Here is a 23,505-nt window from a genome sequence, read left to right on the forward strand (position 1 = left end):
CTGTGTTATTTAGGTCACCGAAGACAGTAGCAGGTTGTTTTGCTTTGTAAGCTAAGAGCCCACAAGAGTGGCTCTCCTGGGTCCTTTGGAACCTCTGGTTCATTCCGATCTCACACAGTCTTGCAGCTTGATTATCAGCTTATCACCCTTAGATATCTCGGAATGAGAAGGGGTGGAAGAGCTGGTTCGATAAAGACGCCCCAGAGGAGGAGGTCATCCCCGACGGATACAACGACTCCCTGGACACCTGCCGAAAGCTTCTGCTCATCAGGTGAGTACCTCGGCGCCGAGCACAGGAAGCATCACTGCCGGACCTCGTCCCGGGTGTGATCTCAGCAGTCAGCATCTGCTGTCTGCCATTTACTTATGTGATGTGCGTGCGTGCGGACGAATTGTGTGTCCACACACACAAAGGGTTAGAGCACAGGACAGCTGACTTCTGGCAGCTTTGGCACAGCCATCCTCTCTGAAGAGCCAAGCTTCAGAGTCCTGTCCCCCACCGTGATGTGTGCTCTTTGGGGAAGCAGCCCTACAGTTCCTCGACAATGAATGACAGCAGGGAAGGGGTCTGTTATTATTACTGACATATCAACAGTAGGGCTTTTAGCGAAAACATGAAAGGAAATATGTTTTTCTGTCTCCTTTATCCATTTGATATTGTATGACTCATTCTTTATTGAATTTACCTCTGTTTTAAAAAGAGAATAATGGGACTTGGGCTGGTGAGATGATTCAGAGGGCAGAGTTGCTTCGTGCCAAACTTAACCACCTGAGTTTGATCACTGGGACCTATGCCATGGAAGGAGAGAACCAACTCCAGCAAGCTCTTCTCTGATCCCTTGCTGTGGCATATGCATAAAGTACACACATGCACAAACATACAAACATGCATACATACATACAAACATACACACAGATACATCCGAATACACACCTACATACACAAATACATTCATACACACACAGATACACCCACATACACCACACACATATATGCACACACACAAACACACATACACACATACATGCACACATACAGATAAACTCCATGCAGTCCTACAAACACACAATGCACAGTACACACATACACACATGTATGTATGTATACACACATGTACACATACATATATATACACATACATACATACATGCACACACACACACAAAATTAAAATTAGCCTTTGCAAGGAATTGGCTCAGAAGCTAAGACTCAGTTTCATTTGAGGGGAGAGTAGGACTACTGGACCATCGAGATGTGTAACTGCTCTTTGGGTCATTAAGGTGAAAACAATGGTTTAAAAGTGCAGTTGCCTGTTGGCCTTTACATTTTCTTGGTGTCTCATAACTCAGAGGGGCTTCTGCATTGGGAAAAAAAAAGTCAGAGCGTGCATGTGCCTATATGTGTGCGCACACTTGCACACTTGTGCACACAAGCTTGCACACATATGTGGGTCTCCATGATTGGTTAGTGAAGTTCTGGGGAGATGAGATCACAGGAGATTAGTGGGGATTAAGGAGATGGTTTGGGTGAGGACTTCGGTTTGAGCCTCAGGACCCACATTTAAAAGCCAGGTGTTGGAGCCAGCGAGAGGGTTCAGTGTGTAAGAGCTCAGTCTTGCATGCCTGAAGACGTAAGCTTGACCCCTAGGACACGTGTAAAGGGAGAAGGAGAGAACTCACTCCATAAGTTGTCCTCTGATGTCCGCATGTGTATCATGACACATACTCACACCTGCCAATCATCATTAAGCAAATATACATGATAAATTAAAAAATTTTATAATATAATGCATGTTATACATGTGATATATAATATATAATAAAATAAAAATTATATATATGTACATATTTATAGAAGCCAGATGTTGCGGTGTAGAATATACTTGTAATCCTTGTTCTGGGGAGGTGAAGCCAAGAAGTCAAGATGATCCTTGGGGCTTGCTGGCCAGTTAGCCAACCATATTTGATGAGCCAGTGAGAGGTCATGCCTTAAAACAAAACCTAGGTACCTTAGAAGAGACATGACTGTCCTCTGAGACCCACACATGGCTGCAAGCACACACACACATACACACACCACATACACACACACACACAGAGAGAGGAATAACAGGGTAGTTTTTATATTTCCTAATGCAGCACATCTGAGCTTTCCATGGGTCATGCTGATCCCAGGAGTGGTCAGAATGGCCTCAGTGGTGGCCCTCTGGTCAGCAGAGTATGAAAGGGTTACTTGTGTTCCTTGAAATAATCACATTTGTCCTTTACCCATCATTTAAAATGGGATGCATGCCACACAAGCAGGGGCATGAGCTGGTAAGTGAGAATCGGCTTCCGAGACAGTGCATCTCAGACCTAAATGATCAGCTGTCTGGCACTTACTTATTTGATGTGTCTTTGTGTGTTTAGGGTACGAGACACACAAATGGTTAGCACACAGATGCTCGCCGATAGCTGACTTCTGGCCTCTTTGGCACAGCCATCCTCTCGGAAGACAGCCGAGCTTCAGAGTCTGCTATACGTTGGCCTCTATCACAGACTGAGGCTGGCAGCGGGCCCTCTGTCGTTACTGAGCCTATATGGTTCCCTGTCAGTGCCTGGCACCAAAACTTCACACGGTTAAATCTGTGCTCATCCAAGGACAGCAGCGTTGGCCATCCCTCTCACACAGCCCCACAGAAGGGAGGATCCGCTCGCTGCCCCTTTGTTAATTAAACTTGCGACCTTTGTGTGCTCGGAGTTAGTTAGAGACAGAGGGGGAGTAGATAATGCCTTAGAACTTAGAAGGGGCTGAACTCACTTCCTCTCCCTTATATTCATTCCAAGATCGTGGTGCCCGGACCGTACTGTTTTCCAAGCGAGGAAGTACATCGCAGACTCTCTTGAGGAGAAGTACACAGAGCCAGTTATCCTAAATCTGGAGAAGACTTGGGAGGAAAGCGACACACACACCCCCCTGATCTGTTTCTTGTCCATGGGCTCCGACCCCACCATCCAGATCGATGCGTTGGCCAAGAAACTGAAGCTGGGTACGTCTGACCGTCTTTCCATGAAATTCAGCAACATGCCTGTTTGCTCTGAATATCACCTTCCACGGGCGATTCTTAGAAAAGTGTCCTTGGCATGGCTTGGTGGTGCATGCCTCTGATTTGGCACTCAGGCGGCAGAGGCAGGCAGGGCTCTGTGAGTTCAAGGCCAGCCTTGTCTGCATAGTGAGACTCAGGGTCAGCCTAGGCTACATATTGAGTCCTAGTCTAAAAGAAAGGAAGATTTCCATGAGGCAAAGCTAGATTTAAAAATTAGCTCCCCCCCCGAATTAATTTACCCGAGATGCAGGTATCCACACAGACAGGGATGAAGATCTATTTGTCTGGGACTGCTTTAGCAGCAGATGGCAGCACTGGTGGGCTGCCGCCACCACGTTTACGTAAAACACGGCTGCCAAAGTGCATTTTGTCACAAACTGAAAAGCTAGAGCCGTTATTTGCCTTGCCTGGTGACCCTGATGATTCATTTGCTCGCACTTCCTGTTCATTACCAAGTTCGTAATGAGCCGTGCGTCCAATGGTGGCAGTTTGGAGACAAATAGACCACAGCCGGAGAAGACAGATGTGGGCGTAACTGAGCAGGACGTGCAGTCACCGTAACCGTGGAGACGATGGACCACAGACTCACACCTGCACAGACTCTGAAGAAAGCATGGCATTCCTTGAGATGCAGCTTTATTTTTAATGATGTGTTCCTGCGTGTGTGTGTGTGTGTGTGTGTGTGTGTGTGTGTGTGTGTGGTCCAGAAGGAACTGTTGAATTCCCTGGAGCTGGAGTCACAGACAGTTGTGAACTATATGTTGTGGTTGCTGGGAGCCAAACTCAGGTCCTCTGCAAGAACAGCAAGTGCTCTTAGCCACTGGGTCATCTCTTCATCCCTGATCCCCTTTATAAAAGTATCACATTCTTTATACACACACACACACACACACACACACACACTTAAGATAGAATTAAGAAATGTTTTTTTCATTCCAATAGGAGACAAAAAGAAAATTATCCCGGGGAGGGGAGTCAGGGCAAGGAATGACAGCACCTAAGCCTGTTAGCAGTGATGCTGTCAGCAGGGGTTCAAGGACGGGGTCCCCCCAAGCTTGCACTGCCCTATGAGTGGAACAGTTTATCTTCCCACACACTCAAAAATCCTGGGTGTCGTAGGCGTCGCCATACAGAGCGCTATTGCTGTACCTGAAGAGTCAATTTACATACTTTAAAAAGATTAGGAAAGTGTATCACAGTCATTGAAAGGACTCAGCTAGTAAAGGTGTCCGCTGTCAAGCCCGAGGATCTGGGGTTCAATCCCCAGAACTCACTTAGAGGTGAAGAAGTGAACTGAATCCAGTAAGTTGTCCTCTGACCTCCACACTTAGGTCATGACATGTATGCGCACGTGTGCACGCGCTCGCACACACACACACACACACACACAAATAGTAAAAGCGCTTTAACAAAAAGTTCAACATCCATATTTGACTTTGCAAGGTTAGAAGCGGAACACCCTATGAAGTGATAAATGTATGCTGTAAGAATCAGCACCAGACCTGCTGGTGAACAACTGAGACATTCCCATTAAAGTCAGACTCAAAGTCTGCCCACTGCCAGGGAGATTAAGCATCCTCGTGGAAGATATAGCTAACGCATTGTGAGAATCATAAATAAGGGACATAACTCCTGAAAAAGGAGGGACCAGAAGCACCACCATTACTCTCAGACAATGTAAGCGTCTAGCTTAAAACCACAAATGAATCAACTGAAAATTATCCTACTTAATAGAACAGTTCAGTAAGGTGACAGACTCATAGAATAAATACTAAAAAAAAAAAAAAAAAAAAAAAAAAAAAAAAAAAAAAAAAAAATCAATTGTGCCTCCCTGTAAAGATAAAATGTAAAAATTCCATTAGCTTTGCAATAAAAAATGAAGCGGGTTGTTTTAAAAATATCCATTTGAAGAAAAATATAAAACTCTCTTAGTGGCCTAGAGAGTTAATTCAAATAAATAGAGTTGAAACCCATTCCCAGCATAACAGCTCAATATTGTGAAGGTGTCAATATTTTATAGATTAGTCTATAAATTGAATGTAAGTCTAATCGAATTTCAAACATAATTTTTCCCCTAATTAGATCCTAGGAAGACATTAGATCATCAAAAGCATAGGTGGACAAGAATAGCCACAAAAACTTGAAAAGAAAAAAAAAAAAAACCCCAATAATTAGAAATGAACACTCCCAAAATTTTAAAGCTTTATCAAATGGCATTAATTTAAGCAGTGTACAACTGGCTAGAAGCAAATAAACAAATCAATAGAGCAAAATGAAAGACCCCAATGTAATTAGACAGGCACATACCCGCACACGCGTGTGCGTACCAGCATGCACACATGCATGCATATGCACACATATTCTTTTGAAGTTCAACCTGTGTCCTTTGCTCTTATATTCCCATCCTTATGTTTTTTGGTATCTCCATTTCCCTGTGCCATACATTTTCTGGTGAACACCATGGAAAGCCAAGTATATTTGGGTAGCAAAGGCTTATTGGAAAAATGGAGGGAAACCATGGTAAAATTTACATTTTTGACATCATGAGCTTCTTGTGTTGCAGAATGCAGAACTATCTCAATGGGACAAGGACAAGAAGTTCATGCTCGAAAGCTGATCCAGATGTCCATGCAACAGGTATGTAACCAAGGACCATCACTATTGCACTCTAAGCTTTCCAATTCTTCCGTCCATCTGGTCTACCTTGGAAGGCCACAGTGATTGGAAGCATTCTTCCTTGGATGTGTGTTTTCCATTTTTTGTTTATGCACAGCCAAACCTTTGGTCCTTTGTGAACCTTACATCTCAGGACAGTTTCCTTGCTGTTTCTTACGGTCCACAGCCACCTTTGTTCTTTTTTATCTTTCCAACCATCTACACATCAATCCATCTGTCTGTTTATGATTTGGAAGGCACCGTGTCTGGTCTTATAGCTCCAGCCATCTTGGAATTTCATGATCAATATTAATACAAGGGACAGATCAGGACCGTGAAGTTTCAATTTTCAGCTGAAGGCGTTTTTTTTTTTTTTTTTTTTTTTTTTTTTCCATTTTTTTCATTAATGGATCATTTCAGGCAAATAAAAAAATAGTCGAGGACTTTCTGTTTCAGTATTGATGATGATTTTTATCGAAGCGGAATCTTGAGAAGCAGTTGGCATTGTGCCTAATAAATACACAGATCGTTAACTTTCTAGAAATGCTTTGCAGATAGCCATCTCAGCTCTCATAAGAAAGGGCATGCTGTATAAAAGTAAGATTAAACATCTTGGTTTGTTTTGAAGTGCTGGATCTCATCATGTCTGTGGTGACTTTGTCACGGCTTTTCCCTGGGAATTAATGACCAGTGTGGGTTAATGGTCCAAAGCTCTACTTAGGTCATCAAAATTTCAAGCTGGTCATTAATTCTCAAGTGCCCTAAGCCTTAATCTTTATCACCTAATTAAATTCAATAATAAATTATATTTAATTTATATATAAAGGCAGTGATGCGCAATTATTTCTACTTGACTCAAATCTTTGGCTCTTTTGGGTGATTTGTCTGTTTTACTTTGGGCAAAAGTGATTTTTTTTTTATTAGTTTTAGTAAATGAAAAAATTTTAATTTAAATGCATTTACCTTAACCTTCTTTGGAAATTTTAGACACATCTGATGTTCCTGGATGCTGGGCATGGGACCAGAAAACACTGGATCCATGATGCTGCTCCCAACTTCTCCTACATAACCTATGATACAGGGCTCAGTGCACCCCCTTTGCCGTTTAAGCTAGCCAAACTCTGATTTTTGTTCCTTCCAGTTGAAGGCCCGATTTAAATACCTTACCATGTATTTACTGCACTAAACAGTCTGTAGATGTATTTACCTAGTCTGCTATCCTTACATCAAAACATTAAAATGTTGACTTACTGGGCACGGTGATGTGCACCTACAATTTTAGCACGTGGAGGTCAGGAGAAAGAGGCTTGTGAGTTCAAAACTAGCCTAAGCTACACAGCGAGTTCAAGGCTAGCCCAAATGATAACAAGGTACTGACTCAATAAATGAGTGAACAGTCCTCTGACTTCTGGCTAAAAAGTACTTTTACTTAAGCATGTAGACCGGGTCGAATGAAGGAGTCCCTGGGAAAAACAATGACAAGCAATATGATTTAGAACTTGGCTAGCAAAAGCCGTCACACGCATTCCCTCTGACTTTCAGAAGGTGACAAGCACTTTTATGGACGGCTCTCAAGCTGTCTTCCTTGGTTTGAGTGGGTTCTGATGTACCTTAGGGAAGTCTATACAAGTTTCCAACCTCACCATTAGATGGTGCCCACACTCAAGATTTTATTTCTAATCTCTGAGGAGCCAGGGCTGCCAGAATGCTGCAAAGTCACTGGATTGGGCCAGGAACAGATGACTCTTCACACACACACACACACACACACACACACACACACACACACACACACATACTGTGTGTGTAAATATAGGTTCAAAATAAAACAGCCATGCTTTAAGCAAACTTACTTTTGAAACAATGCCTTTTGTGTTGGTAAAATAATCACAAGATATAAGGAGTAACTATGACTCTCCTTTTATTTATTTGTTTATTTTTGGATACAGGGCGGTTGGGTATTACTGCAGAATTGTCACCTTGGTCTAGAGTTCATGGAGGAGTTACTAGAGACGCTGATGGTCACAGAAGCCACTGAGGACTCCTTCAGAGTGTGGATAACCACGGAGCCCCACGACCGATTTCCAATTACATTACTCCAGGTCTGTCACTGAGAGTTACCCAAGTCACGTGACTCGTGGCTGACAGTGTTAAAGGGAGGATGGGAAGAGAGGAAGGTCCCTTGGGTGAAAGTGCTTGCCACTGAGCCCAACAACCTGAGTTTAAGCTTCAGATCTCATATTGTAGAAGGAGACAACAGCTGCTGTGTGTTATCTGCTGACCTCCACGGGTGTGCCATGGCGTATACTAGGCCTTCCAAATAATAAATGGATGCAATAAAATTCTTAATGAGGGAATGCAGCGGAGTGTATAAATCTCGATTTTAATCATCGGGCATATATAGTATTTCTACAAGTGAATTCTAAGGCCATATTGATTTTTTGGGTTTGTGCTCTGATCAATGCATTTGGCTTTTACTCTGTCCAGTTCTAGCCCACATGCTTTGTGCCATGTTCTTATCTAATATACCATGATTTCTTTTTATTAGTTACTTAATTTTACGTGTATTGGTTGTTTTATCTGCATCTAGGTGTATGTACCACCTGCATGCAGGGTCCCCAGAGGCCAGCAGAGGGCACTAGATCCCTTGGGATTGCAGTTATAAACAGTCATGAGCTGCCACGTAGGTGCCGGGAACTGAACCTGTGTCCTCCTCGAGAACAGCCAGTGTTCTTAACAGCTGAGCTGTCTCTCTAACGCTCATGACACCATTTCAGTTGCATTCTTTACAAAAGTACTTTATAACACTAACACAGATGCTTGCTTCTCACAACAGTCTTCTCTCAAGTTCACAAACGAGCCACCCCAAGGTGTCCGGGCAGGCCTGAAAAGGACATTCGCTGGGATCAACCAAGACCTTCTGGACATCAGTAACTTACCCATGTGGAAGCCCATGCTCTACACGGTGGCCTTTCTGCACTCCACTGTGCAGGTAACCTGGGAGGTGGCGTTCACTGCTAGGGGGTGCTGATGAGTTGGTGCAGCCACTGTTGGAGAGAGCTCCTGGGAAGAGGGCTTCCTGGCATTTCACCTCTACAGGCTTAGTATGTGTTTGTTACAGGTTCCACCTGTAGCCCCACTGTTTATTTGTGAGCTTTAGGGGTACAGAGACCTTGCTTACGCCATTGCTGATTCATGCCCCATGGTCACAGCACTGTGAGGCTACTCACAGAACCCTAGCCATTTTTCCTTGCTATGAGAAGCCCTGAGATAGTTTAAGGGAGAGGTGTTTATTTTAGCTCCCGGTCGCAGATGGTGCTATCACTTGGCATCGAGACAAGGCAGACACAGGAGCATGTGACAGGTTAATCACCCTATGGTGGCCAGGAAACAAATCAAAAAAATGTTGCCCCAGACCAGAAACCTCTCAGATTCTATAGTCTCAGGCGCCAGCTTCCAGCAAAGCAGCCCCAAAGTTTTCACCACTTCCAAAAATGCCATTGCCAACTGGAGACTCAGCTATCAAACACATGAGCAGGGGTAGGGATAGGGAAGGGGCAGTTCTCCTATCCAAACTGTAACACTAAACACAGTAAATATTAGTACAGTGAACAGATTATCAAGTGTGAAATTTGATCTTGAGAGTGCCTGGGTTAGCCAAGAATTTTATCCACACCCTCTAAGATACGAACAACCACTAAGGTAGGGTTTTCAAAGTAGGGCTGCCACCAACTTCAAAAGTAGGCAATTGCCCTGGAGGCATGGCTCAGTAAGTACGGAGCTTAGCATGCAAGCTTGGGGCCCAAGTTCAAACCCCAGAACCTATGCTTAGGAAGCTGGACATGGAGGCCCATACTTGGAACCTCAGTGTTGGGGAGGCAGAGTCAGGCAGATCCTTGGCATTTGCTGACCAGCCAGCTTGGCCTATTTGGTGCGTTCCAGGCTAGGTAGAGACTCCTCTCTTTAAGATAAAAGGGGGGAGACAGGGCCTGAGTATTAACCCCCAAAGGATGTCTTCTGGCTTTCATGTGTATACACAAACACATACATACATATACACATATTCACATAGACATGCACACGTACAAACATACACACATGCACAAGCATGTGAGCATGCTGGTACATACACATTTGCATATGCACACATATATACACACATTCACGTGCACACATACATTCATATGTGTACACATACATGAAGGCACGCACATGCACATGCATATACACCTATAGAGAGTGGGAAAGTTGGATCTTAGAGAGTCTGTGTTGTACACTGTAAGTCTGGGATGGATGGGTCTAATGGACAGTTTAGTCCCTGGTTCTTAGTAGTCGATGTGGGGAAGGGGTAACCACAGTTCCCTGCTTTCACATATTAATTTCTTATGTTAATTATTACCAATTGCTTATTTTCATTAACAATTGCTTATGTTGTGATTTAGCTACTTTATAGCTACTAAGAAACTTACCTGTAGACTTTTTTTTTTTTTCTTTTAAAGAAAGAGGGCTTTCTTTTAGGAGAGGACTGTGGGTGTTTCGCTGTGTCTTGGCTCTGGGAGAGTGCACCTTGGCTTGATTGCTTTGTGAGTTGCTGTTGTTGCTGTTGCTGTTGTTGTTGGTTTTACTAAGTTCCTCTGTGGCCTTTGGACTGTAAATTATAGCATCCCAGAGACCAGTTTCACACACTCTTATCTGAGGACTGTTCCCCTTATCATGTGCTACTCCAACACTGCTGTGACCCTGTTGTTTGATTCCCCTGTTCGCAGATAACAGTATTTTCTGGCTGTTCCCAGTCACAGTGACTCAACTCTTCCATTCGGCTTACCCTGGAGAGGTGCTGTGGGGAAGGATTTTTCCATACGGTAGTGTGCCAATGTGTGTTTTCAGTGGACGTTATCTGAATGGCGAGTGGACAGGCTAAAAGCCCATGGTCCAGTCAGGAGCCAAACTGTGCTTGTGGTAAATAGGATGGTGTGCTTAGGTTAAAACAAATGTGGGCGAGGGCACTTGCTACTGTGCCTGACTACCACAGTTCCATCCTCGGAACACATGCTGGGAGGGGAGGGTTCCTGAAAGCTGTTCTCTGAGCCCTACCCTCAAAACTCACGCTACAGCACAGACAGACAGACAGACAGAAAGTATAGTGATTGGGTTTTTTGTTTGTTTGCTTTGTTTTGTTTTGTTTTGTTTTGTTTTTAATTGAGAATTTAGTCTGTAAAGTGCCTGCCACCCAGGCATGAAGACCAGAATTTGAGCCTGGAGAACTTATGTGGAAAATCAGGGCAAGGCCACATGTGCCTGCAACCGGGGCCCAGTGATGTGGGAGGGGCGAGAGTGGAGGGTAAGGGAGGGGAAGACTCTGAGCTCCCTGGCCAGCCAATCCAGAGGTGGGATTGACCCCAAGAGAGACCCTGACTTAAAAAATGCTGGGGGGGGGGAAGGGGAGGAACAGAGACAGACAGACAATTAGACAATCAGACAGACATTGATTGACTGATTGATTGATTATTGGGTCCAAGAGCTGAACAGCTGATTTGTTACTTGATTGGGATCCCCATGAACATCTTGTATTAAGTCAGATCTCCACCTCTGAAGACAGTCAGCTTCTGAAGGAAAGAGGGTTGGTTCACAATTTTGGAGACTTAAGTTTTCCATGGCCCCTTTCAGCTCTATTCCTTTCAGTCAGTGGCAAGGCAGCATCTCACGGCACAGAATAGAGGAAGAGGCGGTGAACTCAATACCCCAACCAGATGCAGCCCATCCATGGGATCATCTCTCACTAGGCTCCATCTCTTGAGAGGCTGCGCTGCCCCCCAACTGTGCCTAACAGTGGGACCAAGTCTTTATTTTACTTCATGGGATCTGGGGATATATCTCCAAGTCAAAACATACATCGCAACACACACACACACACACACACACACACACACACACACACACACACACACACACTTTTACAAACAAGATGCATGCAGACTATTTTTGCAGAGGTTAACAAGTGACCTGTGACTACAAGTTGCAGAGCAGAGGGGTCCCTAACTGTGGTCCACCCAGTGAGGCTGGGGTTGAGTTCCCTAGGCCTCTGCCTTCTCTCCACTTTTCTTCTCTGAATCACAATTTGTCATAACACCTCCACTCGGCCCACTCAAGGGCATGACGTGTGACCTGGTCCTCACACCTGCTGTATAGATCTGAAGGATCAGCTTCCCTTTCCTGGGAAAAGCACCAATAGGTAGACATGGGTGTTAGGGAGGGGCCGCACTCTGGGGTAGGAGAGTGCCGAGTGCATGGTTTTGTTCTGATAGTGGTCAGGCTTCCTCCAAGGAGGGAGGATGCTTCAGCCATTGCCTCAGGAGCTTTCATCCAGACACAGGGCAACTCTGAAGTGGCGGTGCTCACCCCACACACTTCCCAGCCCTCCTACATCTCTTTAGGAACTTACTAGCCAGGTAGGATAGGTTGTGGCGTGTGGCTACAGAAGTTTCTGTCTCTGTAGCAGAAGCTACTCCCACTGGAGCCTCCTTGGATCCCTGAGGGAACCTTTCATTCTCAGAAACCTGGACTCCATTTGCTTAGCAAAGAGGAGGTGCTCTGTGGCCTCACTGTTTTCTGTACTTGGATGCTGTATCATTCTGGGGGTATGCAGCAAGCCCCCTTAATCTCTACCCTTTGAGATTTTGGTCAACATGTTTTCCTCAAAGTCTCAACCCTGAAACCCAGTAATTATTTTTAATGATGGTTCTTAAAACACTTTAGCCTCCCTGGCAGCCCACCACTCACCAGAGGTAGTGGGAAAGGAAGGATACAGAAGTGGACCTGTTTAGAAAGGTTCTTTGGAGCAACTCCTGCCTGTGTTGTCTGGAAATCGGGAGTTCAGTTCACAGGTCAGCAGCGGCAGCTCCATCCACTCTCAAACACCTCATGGATACACCGGCAGTCCAGTTTGGTAGAGTCGGGATAGCAAACACAAATCAGCAGCATTGGCACTACGTAGCAGACACAGCCAGGCCTCAGCCTCAACTCAAGTCAGTAGGAGGGAACACCAGGAACACCAGGAGTTCTCAGCTGTACCTCTCTTTGAGAAGTGAAAAATCAACGAAGATACAAGACCCACAAGCATCACACAGATGTACCAGCAAGCCTAGCTCTGTCTATTTATTGATACCCTCCAAACATCACCTGTCCTCCACATGTCTTGCCTCAGCACAGGTCTTGCCTCAGTACAAGAGTCTGTCTCAGCTGACATCACTTTGTCAATGAGCCCGAGTCAGCAGGAACAGCAATAAACTGCGACACACCAGCTTTTCGGTGTGCTTCTGTCTATGGAGTCCCCACAAATGCAGCTCAACTACATAATGCAAGGTGGACCAATACATGCGTGTCTTTAGCGAAGGATCTTTCTTTATGTGTCCTCTCACGTGTTTGCTTTAGCTTCCTCTCTTCCGTGTCTGCTTCGACCAAACGCTCCTTCACAAGACTGCCTTAGCCTGTGTCTACTTCAGGAGAACACGCCTTCCCGTGTTTGCCCCAGCAAAACACCATCCAACACAACTGACTCTCCAAAAAGCCCTTACGTTTCCACTTCATACCCTCTACTACAGCGGGGCCTTCTGCCTACTGTCCTCTCTACAGACTTTGTGTCTCTGAGTTTTCACCAAACCCAAAGGCCTCTCGCCTGTTTTCACAGAACAGCCTCATTCTCTCCCTGTGAACCAGAAACCTTGGGTCGGGTGTCTAGGTTTTTGTTGTTGTGGTGGTGGTTTTTCCTGACTTGTCATCCTGGTAAGTTTCAGCAGCTGATTACATTTCCTGTCACATTGTCCTTCTCCTGTTTCTGTGCCTTATTTTCTTGAGTAGATGGTGAACTTCTTGAGAATACATGTATTCTATGTTCTCTAATGTTTCTCTATGGCACTAACAAGAGTTTATCCCAGGGCTTCCAAAATATGACTTGGACAGAAGAGATCCAGTATTCTAAATAGCCTCAACATCTCCTATGCCTAGGATTCCAAGTGGGTTCCCAGGCCCTGTTTTATTTTTATTTATTTATTATTTTTATTTTATTTATCATTTTTATTCATGAATGCTATGAATCATGACTGTTTGGTCTTTTCATTTTATTTTTAAATTTTGGTTTAAATTTCTTCTTCCCCTTTTCTTCTTTTCTGAGGCTTTTAGATTACACTTTTTCTTTATTTGTGGGTGGGGCATGTGGCATGGCTCACGGGTGGCCCAAGAACAGCCAGTTCCCTCTTCCCACCGTGTGGCTCTCAGGCATTGATTAAGCCCAGAGAGTCTTGTCCATCCACTGAGTTGACTCCGGGCCCAATTCTCCTTTTCCTTTATTGTCATTTAGAGGGATCAGCGGGTGGGCGGATACATGTTCATCAGATGGGCACAAGGACTTGAAATGACTTTGTGTGAACAGGAGGGAAAAAAGCATCCACCGAGATTTTGTCTCCTTTAAAAAATATATGCTCCCCCCCCAAGATGAACTCTTCTGCCTTTGCCTGCGGTGAACCAACTCAGCGGACCCGAAGTGACAGGAGCCGAGGCAGCTTTCAGCACCGGGGCAATTTCCGAAGCTCTGTTCTAAGGAGCGGCTGGGTTGCCGTCGTTCTGTGCCTTTAAATGGAAGTGTTTCCATGGAGCCAGATGGAGTATCTCCAGTCATTGCAAAGAAAGAATTACGCCTCATTCAACACCCCGTCCAATTGGACGCTAAATTTCAAAAATTAAGTCAAATGCTTAGGTAAAACTCACTGTAGATTCTGATTTTTTCCCCTGCAAAAAAAAAAAAAAAAAAACGGGTAATAGCTCCATTTCACTAATCGACTTACACTCTGCCATGTGATGATGACATGGTTGAGGAAGCCATGGTGACTGTTTCCATGTGGATATCTGAAAGGCTCCTCCCCACCCGAGCTGCTGGAGTCACCTAGAAGAGGCTCACCTCAGTGCCTCTCAGATCTACTCATAATTCCAAACCCTTAGTCAGCCTTGGACTTGACCTCACTGAGGTTGGGTGAGGGGTTCCTTCATGGAAGACCTTTTATGGAGGACCTGTCCTTCACTGCCAAGCTTCCAAATCTGGTTAAAGGACCAAATATTTCGACAGGAGGCAAGAAAGTAAGCAAACCAACTATCTTGGTTAGTTTTGCTATCAACTTGACACGCCTAGGAAGAGGAAACCCCAATAGAAGAATTGTCCCCATCAAATTGGCCTTTGGGTGCTCCCATGGGGCATTTCTCTCGATGGATGGTTATATAGGTTCCATTAGGGGCGGAACCATCCTTAGGCAGGTGGGCCTGGGTTGTATAAGAAAGTTTGCGGAGAGTGAGCCTGGAAGCAAGCCAGTAAGGAGTGGCCCTCCATGGTCTCTCTAAGGTTTCTGCCTCTAGGTTCCTACCCCAGGTTCCTGCTGTGGCCCTCCTTAATGGTGCATTATAATCTGCAAGGCAAATTAACCCTTTCCTCCCCTGGGTTGCTTTTGGTCATAGTGTCAGACAAGAGAAGGACTGGAAGGGAACATGTGTGTGGAGTCTGGAAGCCATTGGGAGGAGCATACAGGATTAAGGACAGCAGCCTGCCCTCTCTCAACACCATACCCTCCGTTCCCTGTCACATTCTCTGTTGACAAGATGGAAGATGGCATTCTGAAACTCTCACGTGTGCACATCTCCCTAGCACAAGTTGCAAGAGGAAGTTTTTAACTCAGTCCACGTTCCTAGAACCGTCTGGTCTGGTTTTTTTTCTTTTTTTTTCTTTTCTTTTTTTAGTCTTTCTAATTAGCAAACAAAGTATTGGGCTTTGGCATGGCACTCTATAAACAAATTTTGGATCGAGTCTCCGTAATGGTTTGTATTTACTTGGCCCAGGGACTGGCACTATTAGAAGGTGTGGCCTTGTTGGAGTAGGTGTGTCACTATGGGCGTGGGCCTTAAGACCCTCCCCTAGCTGCCTGGAACTCAGTCTTCCACCAGCCTTCAGATGAAGACATAGAACTCTCAGCTCCTGCACCATGCCTGCCTGGATGCTGCCATGTTCCTGCCTTGGTGATAATGGACTGAATCTCTGAACCTGTGAGCCAGCCCCAATGAAATGTTGTCCTGCATAAGAGTTGTCAGGGTCATGGTGTCTGTTCACAGCAGTAACGCCTGAACTAAGACAGTCTCCCTACTTACTTCTTCCCCATCTCCCTACCCCTCCTCTTCCGTTCTGTGTGCGCAGCATTTTCCACTGTCCACCCGTCTGCTGATGGACATCTTTGTTGGCTCCATTTACCAGCTGTTCTGAGGAGAGCTGCAATAAACACGGATAGGGAAATATCTCTGTGGTAGGATAAAGCCCTTTGGGTGCTGCTGCTATGGCTGGGCCGGATGGCAGTTCTATCTGTAATTGGTTTCCACAATGGCTTCGTCGGTTTGCACAGGCACTGGCAGCAAGCACAAACTCTTTCCCCACACCCTCACTCGCTTTCGCTGTTTATTTTCTTGACGGTTCTTGATGATTGCCACTCCGACCTTGGGGGTGGGGGAGAAGGGGGCGTTGATGGAATGAATCTCAGAGTCATTTTAATTTGTATCACACTGGCTAATTTGTATCGCTAGGGGTGTTGAACACTTCTAAAATATTTATTAGCCATTTGTGGTTCTTCTTTTGAGATCTGTTTACTTTAACAGTCCATTTGTTAACTGGCAGGATTTTTTTTTTTTTTTTTTTTTTTTTGGCGTTTAGTTTTTTGCAATTCTTTATTTATTCTAATATTTATTCTAACCCTCTGTCTTAAGTAGAGCTGGCAGACGCTTTCTCCCATACTGCAGGCTGTCCGTTTTGCGGACGGTTCCTTTTTGCTCAGTGGAAACTCTTTTTCTTGGGCTCGGCCTCTTTAGTCAATTAGTTAAGCAATGGGGACAAGAGTCACATTAACATTCAGATGAAGAAGAACTGGAAGAACCTTCACATTTCTGAGCGGGCTTTAAACTTCACTCTTTGTTTTCTGCCCTTTGCCATATCTCCCTGGGGTTGGAACACCTGGATCTAAATTAAAGCTAATGGTTTCGTTAATATTTTAAAAGCATACCTTGAAATTCAGTGATTAAAACCACCTTGCTTTCATAGACTTTCTCCTAGGACTTGTCCGTGATTTTTATCCTAGTTAATAGGTTTCTTTAAAAGGTGTCACTGTGGAGGAGGTGAGGTTCAGAACGGCAGCGATAAGAAGAAACGGCTTACCAAGGCTTCAGTGTGGGTATGCATGTGCACCTGTGTGTATGTGTGTGTATGCATATGTGTGTGTGCCTGCTCACTTATGTGTTGGAGAAGGCAGGGGAGAGAGAGAATAGTATGTATTCAGAGAGGCAGAGTTGCTGTTCATGTAAATCTTGAATCTAGACCCTAGGATCGGGGCTCCAGAGGACATAGAGGACCCTCCTTAGAATTTCACATGTGCCCATGCAGAGACCGTTTACTGGTATAGACACTGGAGTCATCTGTATGACTTTCTGGGTTCCCAGGGCTTGGAGACATTAGGGCTGCCATTTAAATGCCTTCAAAATGGTCTCCATGGCTCTGGGAATGGAGATAGTAAAGCACCTACTTTGCAAGTTCAAAGATCTGAGTTTGATTTCTAGGAGCCACATTAAAACCCTAGATATGGGGGCGTATGCTTATGGTCCCAACACTGGGGAGGCAGTGACAAGATGATCCCCAGGGCTTTCTGGTCAGCCAGTCTAATTGGTGATCTCTGGGTCAAGGAAATACCTAGCCTGAAGGACAGTACCTGAGATCATCCTTTGGCTCCACACATGTGCCCACATCTGCATGGACACAGGTACAGAGAGAAACACAACCGTTCCCAGAGTATCAAAGCCACTTCATCCTTTGAATGGAGTCCAGTCTGATTATTCACAGGCAATTGATCAGCTGGGAACAGCCACGGTTTTTATGGGTGACTTCCGGGTCTTGCTCAGTTTGGCAGTGACAGCTATGCGCAGGCGGCGTGAGAGTTTTGAAGACAGATGTGTCATGTGCACAATAGGAAGTCTTAGTTTTCCAAGCCCGAGATGGAAAAATTACAGAGTGAACCTAGCAGGGAGTCAAGTTCGTGAGGGCTCAAGTTCTTCAGCTTGGAAGATGTAAACCTTTACACGTGACTTACCAAACTCCCCGGAGGCTGACTCAGAGGAATGACAAATCCAACAGGCATTCATTAAGAATCTCCTGCACTTTCCCCAGGAGTTGTCAATGGAGACCCAGACAAGCTTTGTTTGTGACGGATCTCAGGTAGCCCAGGCTGCCCTTAAACTCACTGTGCAGCTGAGAACAACTTTGAATTTCTGATCTTCCTGGCTCTAATTTCCAACGAGGGTTATAGGCACCATGACAGCCTACTAGACTTTAAAAATATTAACTCCAACTTGACAAATATTTGCAAATTTGTTTGTAAACCATTAGCTGCCGTCATTAAATACCATTTAATGGTTAATGGGTCTCAAAATGTGCATGCTGTTTGCATTTGGTTTTGTTCTGAGGCAGGATCCTGCTGTGTAGCTCTTTACTCTGAAGTCACAATCCCCCTGTTGTAGCTTCCCAAGTACAGGGATTACTGGCCTGCACCGCCTTGCCCAACTACACATTGTCCTTTGATTTTTTTTTTAATTTTTAAGTATTTTTATTGTTTGAGTGCATGTGCATGTTTACAGACATATCCACAGAATATAAAAGCTGCAGTAGAAAGGAACTCAGGTCATCAGGCTTGTGACAACCACCTTCACCCAGTGACCCACTGACCCACTGACCCCATATTGTCCTTTGCACTCAGTGTCGGCTTACCTCAATTACTGAAGCTTTTATTTTTATTAAACATTATTGCACTAACAGTAACAGAGGAATTGGCAGTGGATGCAGTTTGGTGATACAGTACTTGCCTATCATGCCCTAAGTCACCAACCGAGTATGACTCTCCAGCTCCACCCAGTTCACCCTGGCTTTCTGTGCTGTTTTTAAGGAGCGACGGAAATTCGGACCCTTGGGATGGAATATTCCCTATGAGTTCAATTCTGCTGACTTCTCGGCCAGCGTTCAGTTCATTCAGAACCACCTCGATGAGTGTGATATTAAAAAGGTGAGTGGGATTGTGGGGTTTTATTTGCTTGTGTTATTTTTTTTTTGTTACAGCACATGGCCTGGAGGGAGCTAGCTGAGGTCTCCCTGGGACCCTTTTTCTGAGGGACAGGTAATCTAACTAGCGGCCATACTTACTCTCCCCTCCCCTAACCAACACACTCACAATTTGCTCCCCTCTACCAAAGGCGTCTGTCTGTCAGTATGAAACTCTGTGCTGCAAAATACAACCACACCCCTAGTTCCACCCCTGGGTACCACAGGGCCTGTGAGAAGAGAGATAAAGTCAGGCCGGGCTACCTTCTTTGATCTTCCATTCCCTAAAAGAGAGACAGTGTCTGGTAGCCAATAAGACATCTCTCCCCCCCCCCTTCTCTCTCTCTCTCTCTCTCTCTCTCTCTCTCTCTCTCTCTCTCTCAAAAGTCCCATTTTTCGCCATTTAAAAAAAAAATTTCTGTTTTCTATATACTTATTTCTGCATATGTGTACCTATGTAGTGTACCATGTGTGTGCAGTACCCATGGAAGCCAGAAGAGGATGTCAGATCTTGGGGACCTGGGATTACAGATGGTTGAGCTACCTTGTGGGTACTGGCATCCAAACCTCATCTTCTGCAAGAGCATCAAGTGTGTGTGTGTGTGTGTGTGTGTGTGTGTGTGTGTGTGTTCATGTAGTGTTAGAGATTGAATCCAGGGCTTCACATGTGGTCAACAAGTGCTATATTCCTGAAATACATTCTCAAACGTGAAGGCATTTCTTTTCTTTTAAGTTATTACATCTGTTTATTAGTTTGCCTAGTGAGTGAGTGTGTGTGTGTGTGTGTGTGTGTGTGTGTGTGTGTGTGTGTGTGTGATTGCATTATGGGAAAGTCAGGATTGCTTTGTGGGAAAGTCATGGGAATAAATACTTTTCTGTTTGCTCTCCTACCGAATCTGCAGAAATCTATTGCCAGGAAAGAACATTAAAGCTCCCCTTAGTTCATTTCCCACCCCCTCTAAAACAGTGTGACATTTATTGTAATGAGAATTACAGGTGATTACAATCACTCGGAGAAAAATACTGTCCTGGTCTGTTTTTCTTTCTTTCTTTTTTTGACACGACCCACAGCCAACTTACCCACTAACACCTAACATTGTAGAGTTTTTTTGGCAAACAAACCGGAGCTTCTCTGGCCTCGTGGTAGCGAGTTTTTCCTATGAGATAAAGACTGATTTTTCATGAAGCTATCTGAGTTTCATCTAGCTGCTGTGATAAAACACTCTTTCTGAAAGCAACTTAGGGAGGAAAGATTACCTGCCTCACACTTCCAAGTCACTGTTCCTCACTGAGGGAAGTCCGGGCAGGAGTCTGGGAGTAGGCCCATGGAAGAACTCTGCTTGCTGGCTCATCCACAAGCTCCCGTTTAACTGGCTTCCTTATACAGCATAGGGAATAGCGCCCCCTATAGTGGTCCCTCACAGAAATGCCCACCAACCAACCTCCTCAGGTGCTTCCAACCTGGGTCAGGTGGACAGCTAATGCTAACTGGGATAACAGCCCAGCTGGCATTTCCTTTTCCAGAACTTTCCCCCATGGAGACCCCACCTTGTTTCTAATGCAGGGCGTGTCGTGGAGTACTGTTCGGTACATGATCGGAGAAGTGCAATACGGTGGCAGAGTGACAGACGACTTCGACAAACGGCTGCTTAACTGCTTTGCCCGGGTAAGTCAGTTTGGGGGAGGAAAATGAGTGAAGATGTTATTTCATTGTGCTTTCTGTTATAAGAGAAATAGGCACTTTGTTTTTAATTACGTGTGTGTGTGTGTGTGTGTGTGTGTGTGTGTGTGTGGCTATGTGTGTGTGAGTGTGGGTACCTGTGGAGGCCAGAAGAGGATGTTAGATACCTTGGAGCTGGAGTTATAGAGGTGTGTGTGTGTGTGTGTGTGTGTGTGTGTGTGTGTGTGTGTGTTAGGAACCAGACTCCAGTCCTCTGCAGGAGCAAGAAGTGTGCTTTACCCCTGAACCATCTCCTCGTCTAAGGAATGCTTTTTGTTTACAGTGGACATGGCAAGGCTGGGAGATGACAAAGGAGGGATGCTTATAAACAGAGCTAGCCAGGAATCCCTTTTCTCTCCCATGGTGCCCTCACAGCCAATAATAAACTAGCCGCCAGCCATCCCAGAGGGCGAGGGTTCTGATTGCCCGTCTCCTCACTGCCCTTAGGTCATGTCCTCAGTTCCCTGGAGCCTGTCAGGAAAACACTGGCCATCTCTCTGTGCCTCTTCTTCTTGAGTGTAAGACAAAGCATGACCTGTAACTGCAGTGTTCTCCCCTTTCTATTAGAATAAACTACAGATGGTGGGTGGGATACTAAGGTTTCCTCCTCTTTCCCCAATAAACTCCACGCAGAGCCTGTGAGTAGATATTTTCTACAGGGTATTATTCACTAGCAATGATGACTTTACCATGAAGGATAACGTAAATCAACCCCCACTGGACACAAACTCCCTTTAAATCTCTTTGCATGTTAAGGAAACAATGCGCTGCATTCACCTACGTGGGAAAAAAATCAGATAGGTGAAGAATTTATAATTATTAAATTCTTTACATTAGGGATTCTGTCAGCAATTCTGCTTCCGAAAAATTTCTCTGTCTGCTCTTCCTCCTTCCTGCCTTTCTTTCTCTCCTCTTCCTGCTCCTCCTCCTCCATTTCTTTTTTGGCATAACTTAATTAAAACTGCAGCAAAGCTATCTCTTTGGAGCCTGTTCTTTTCTAAAGAGAGTCAGAAAGGGGGTGGATCTGGAGGGGAGGGAAGGTGGGGAACTGGGAGGAATAGAAGGAAGGGAAGCTGTAATCATGATATACAGTGTGAGGAGAGAGACACAGAGAAAGAGACACACAGAGACAGAGAGAGACACACACACAGAGACACACAGACACACACACACACACACACACACACACACACAGAGAGAGAGAGAGAGAGAGAGAGAGAGAGAGAGAGAGAGAGAGAGAGAGAGAACAATCACAGCAAAACATACAAACTGCTGGAATAGTTTGGCAAACTGGAGGTCAACCAGATACCTGGTTTTTGTTTGTTTTTTAACTTTTCTGTTAAGCTGCACATGGAAAATAGCAATTATTGACAAGGGTGTATAAAGGTAGAAACACCAGTGCTCGGGAAATTAATTAGAGACAGACCTCCCTGAGGTCAGCTTGGAGATACTAATCCAGCAAAACAGATGCCAGAACATTTCTTTCTTTCTTTCTTTCTTTCTTTCTTTCTTTCTTTCTTTCTTTCTTTCTTTCTTTCTTCCTTCCTTCCTTCCTTCCTTCCTTTCTTTCTTTCTTTCTTTTTCTTTCTTTCTTTTTACTGGATAAAGAAGGATTTATTTTAGCTTTTAGTTCCACAACATTGTTATCAGTGAGTGCAATTAGGGCAGAAACAGAGGCAGAAGCTGACACAGAAGCCATGGAGGAGTGCTGCTTCCTGGCTTGCTCTTCATGGATTTTTCAGCCTGTTTTCCTCTCTCTTTCCTCTCTTCCTCTCCTCTTCCCCTCTCTTTTCCCTCCCCTCTCTGCCTCCCCTCCCTCTCTCTTCATATATATGTACACACACACACACACACACACACACACACACACACATCCATCTTCTTGAATATAAAGCCAGAGACACAAGGCCAAAACTGCCAAGTTCTGCTGCTTGCAGGAGCTGGAACATGCCCCCCCCTTGTTCTTACATCATCACTAGCTTCCTCTTTTTTTAACTCCTTCACTACCTAAGCTTGGCTGTTCTGGATCTTATTTTGTAGATTGACTTTTTTAAAAAAAAACAATAATAATTTTATTAGATACTCTCTGTATTTTCATTTCAAATGTTATCCCTCCCCCCATTCGCTCCCCCTCCCCCTCCACTTGTTTCCATGAAAGTGCGCCCTCTCCCAACCACCCTCTCCACCTCAGCACCTTGTTGTTTCCCTACACTAAGAAAATACACCTTCACTGGACCAAAGGTCTCTTCTCCCATTGATGTCAGACAATGCTGTCCTCTGCTACATATGCAACTGGAGCCATGGGTCTCTTCATGTGTGCTCAGTGGTTGGTGTTTCAGTCCATGGGAGGGATTAGTTGGTTGATAATATTGTTCTTCCTATGAGGTTGCAAACCCTCTCAGCTCCTTCAGTTCTTTCTCTTAGCACCTTCATTGGGGTCCCTGTGTTCAGTCTGATGTTTAGCTGTAAGCATCCTCAGCTATATCTGTATGACTCTGGCAAAGCTTCTGAGGAGGCATCCATATCTGGTGTCTGACAGTAAGCACTTCTTGGCATCAGCAATAGTGCTTGGGTTTGGTGGCTGCATATGGTGTGGATCCCCAGGTGAGGCAGTGTCTGATTGATCTTTTCTTCAATCCCTGCTCCTCTATTTGACCTTGTATTTCCTTCTGTGAGTGTTTTGTTCTCCCTTCTAAGAAGGAATGAGGTCTCCACATTCTGGTCTTCCTTCTTTTGAGCTTCCCAGGGTCTGTGAATTGTTTCTTGGGTATTCAGAGCTTTTGGAGGGCTAGTATCTGCTTATCAGTGAGTGCATGCTATGTGTTCTTTTGTGACTGTGTTACCTCACTCAGGATGATAGTTTCTAGTTCCATCCATTTGCC

At 44.9% G+C, this 23,505-nt stretch overlaps 1 protein-coding gene across 2 annotated transcripts in view; it reads left to right on the forward strand.

The window, feature by feature from the left end:
- DNAH8 (dynein axonemal heavy chain 8) overlaps nt 1-23,505 on the forward strand; it is a gene marked incomplete at its 3' end in the record, with an annotated part of 214,111 nt that overhangs the window by 155,789 nt on the left and 34,817 nt on the right. For both annotated transcript variants that reach the window (XM_080938138.1, XM_080938139.1), the window contains exons 77-83: nt 153-271; nt 2,827-3,029; nt 5,650-5,723; nt 7,691-7,843; nt 8,578-8,733; nt 18,752-18,868; nt 20,468-20,569. In XM_080938138.1, the coding sequence (XP_080794264.1) occupies nt 153-271; nt 2,827-3,029; nt 5,650-5,723; nt 7,691-7,843; nt 8,578-8,733; nt 18,752-18,868; nt 20,468-20,569 (924 nt within the window). The remainder of the gene's footprint in view (nt 1-152; nt 272-2,826; nt 3,030-5,649; nt 5,724-7,690; nt 7,844-8,577; nt 8,734-18,751; nt 18,869-20,467; nt 20,570-23,505) is intronic.

Source organism: Micromys minutus (assembly GCF_963924665.1).
Source record: "Micromys minutus genome assembly, chromosome: 25".
Classification (NCBI taxonomy): domain Eukaryota; kingdom Metazoa; phylum Chordata; class Mammalia; order Rodentia; family Muridae; genus Micromys; species Micromys minutus.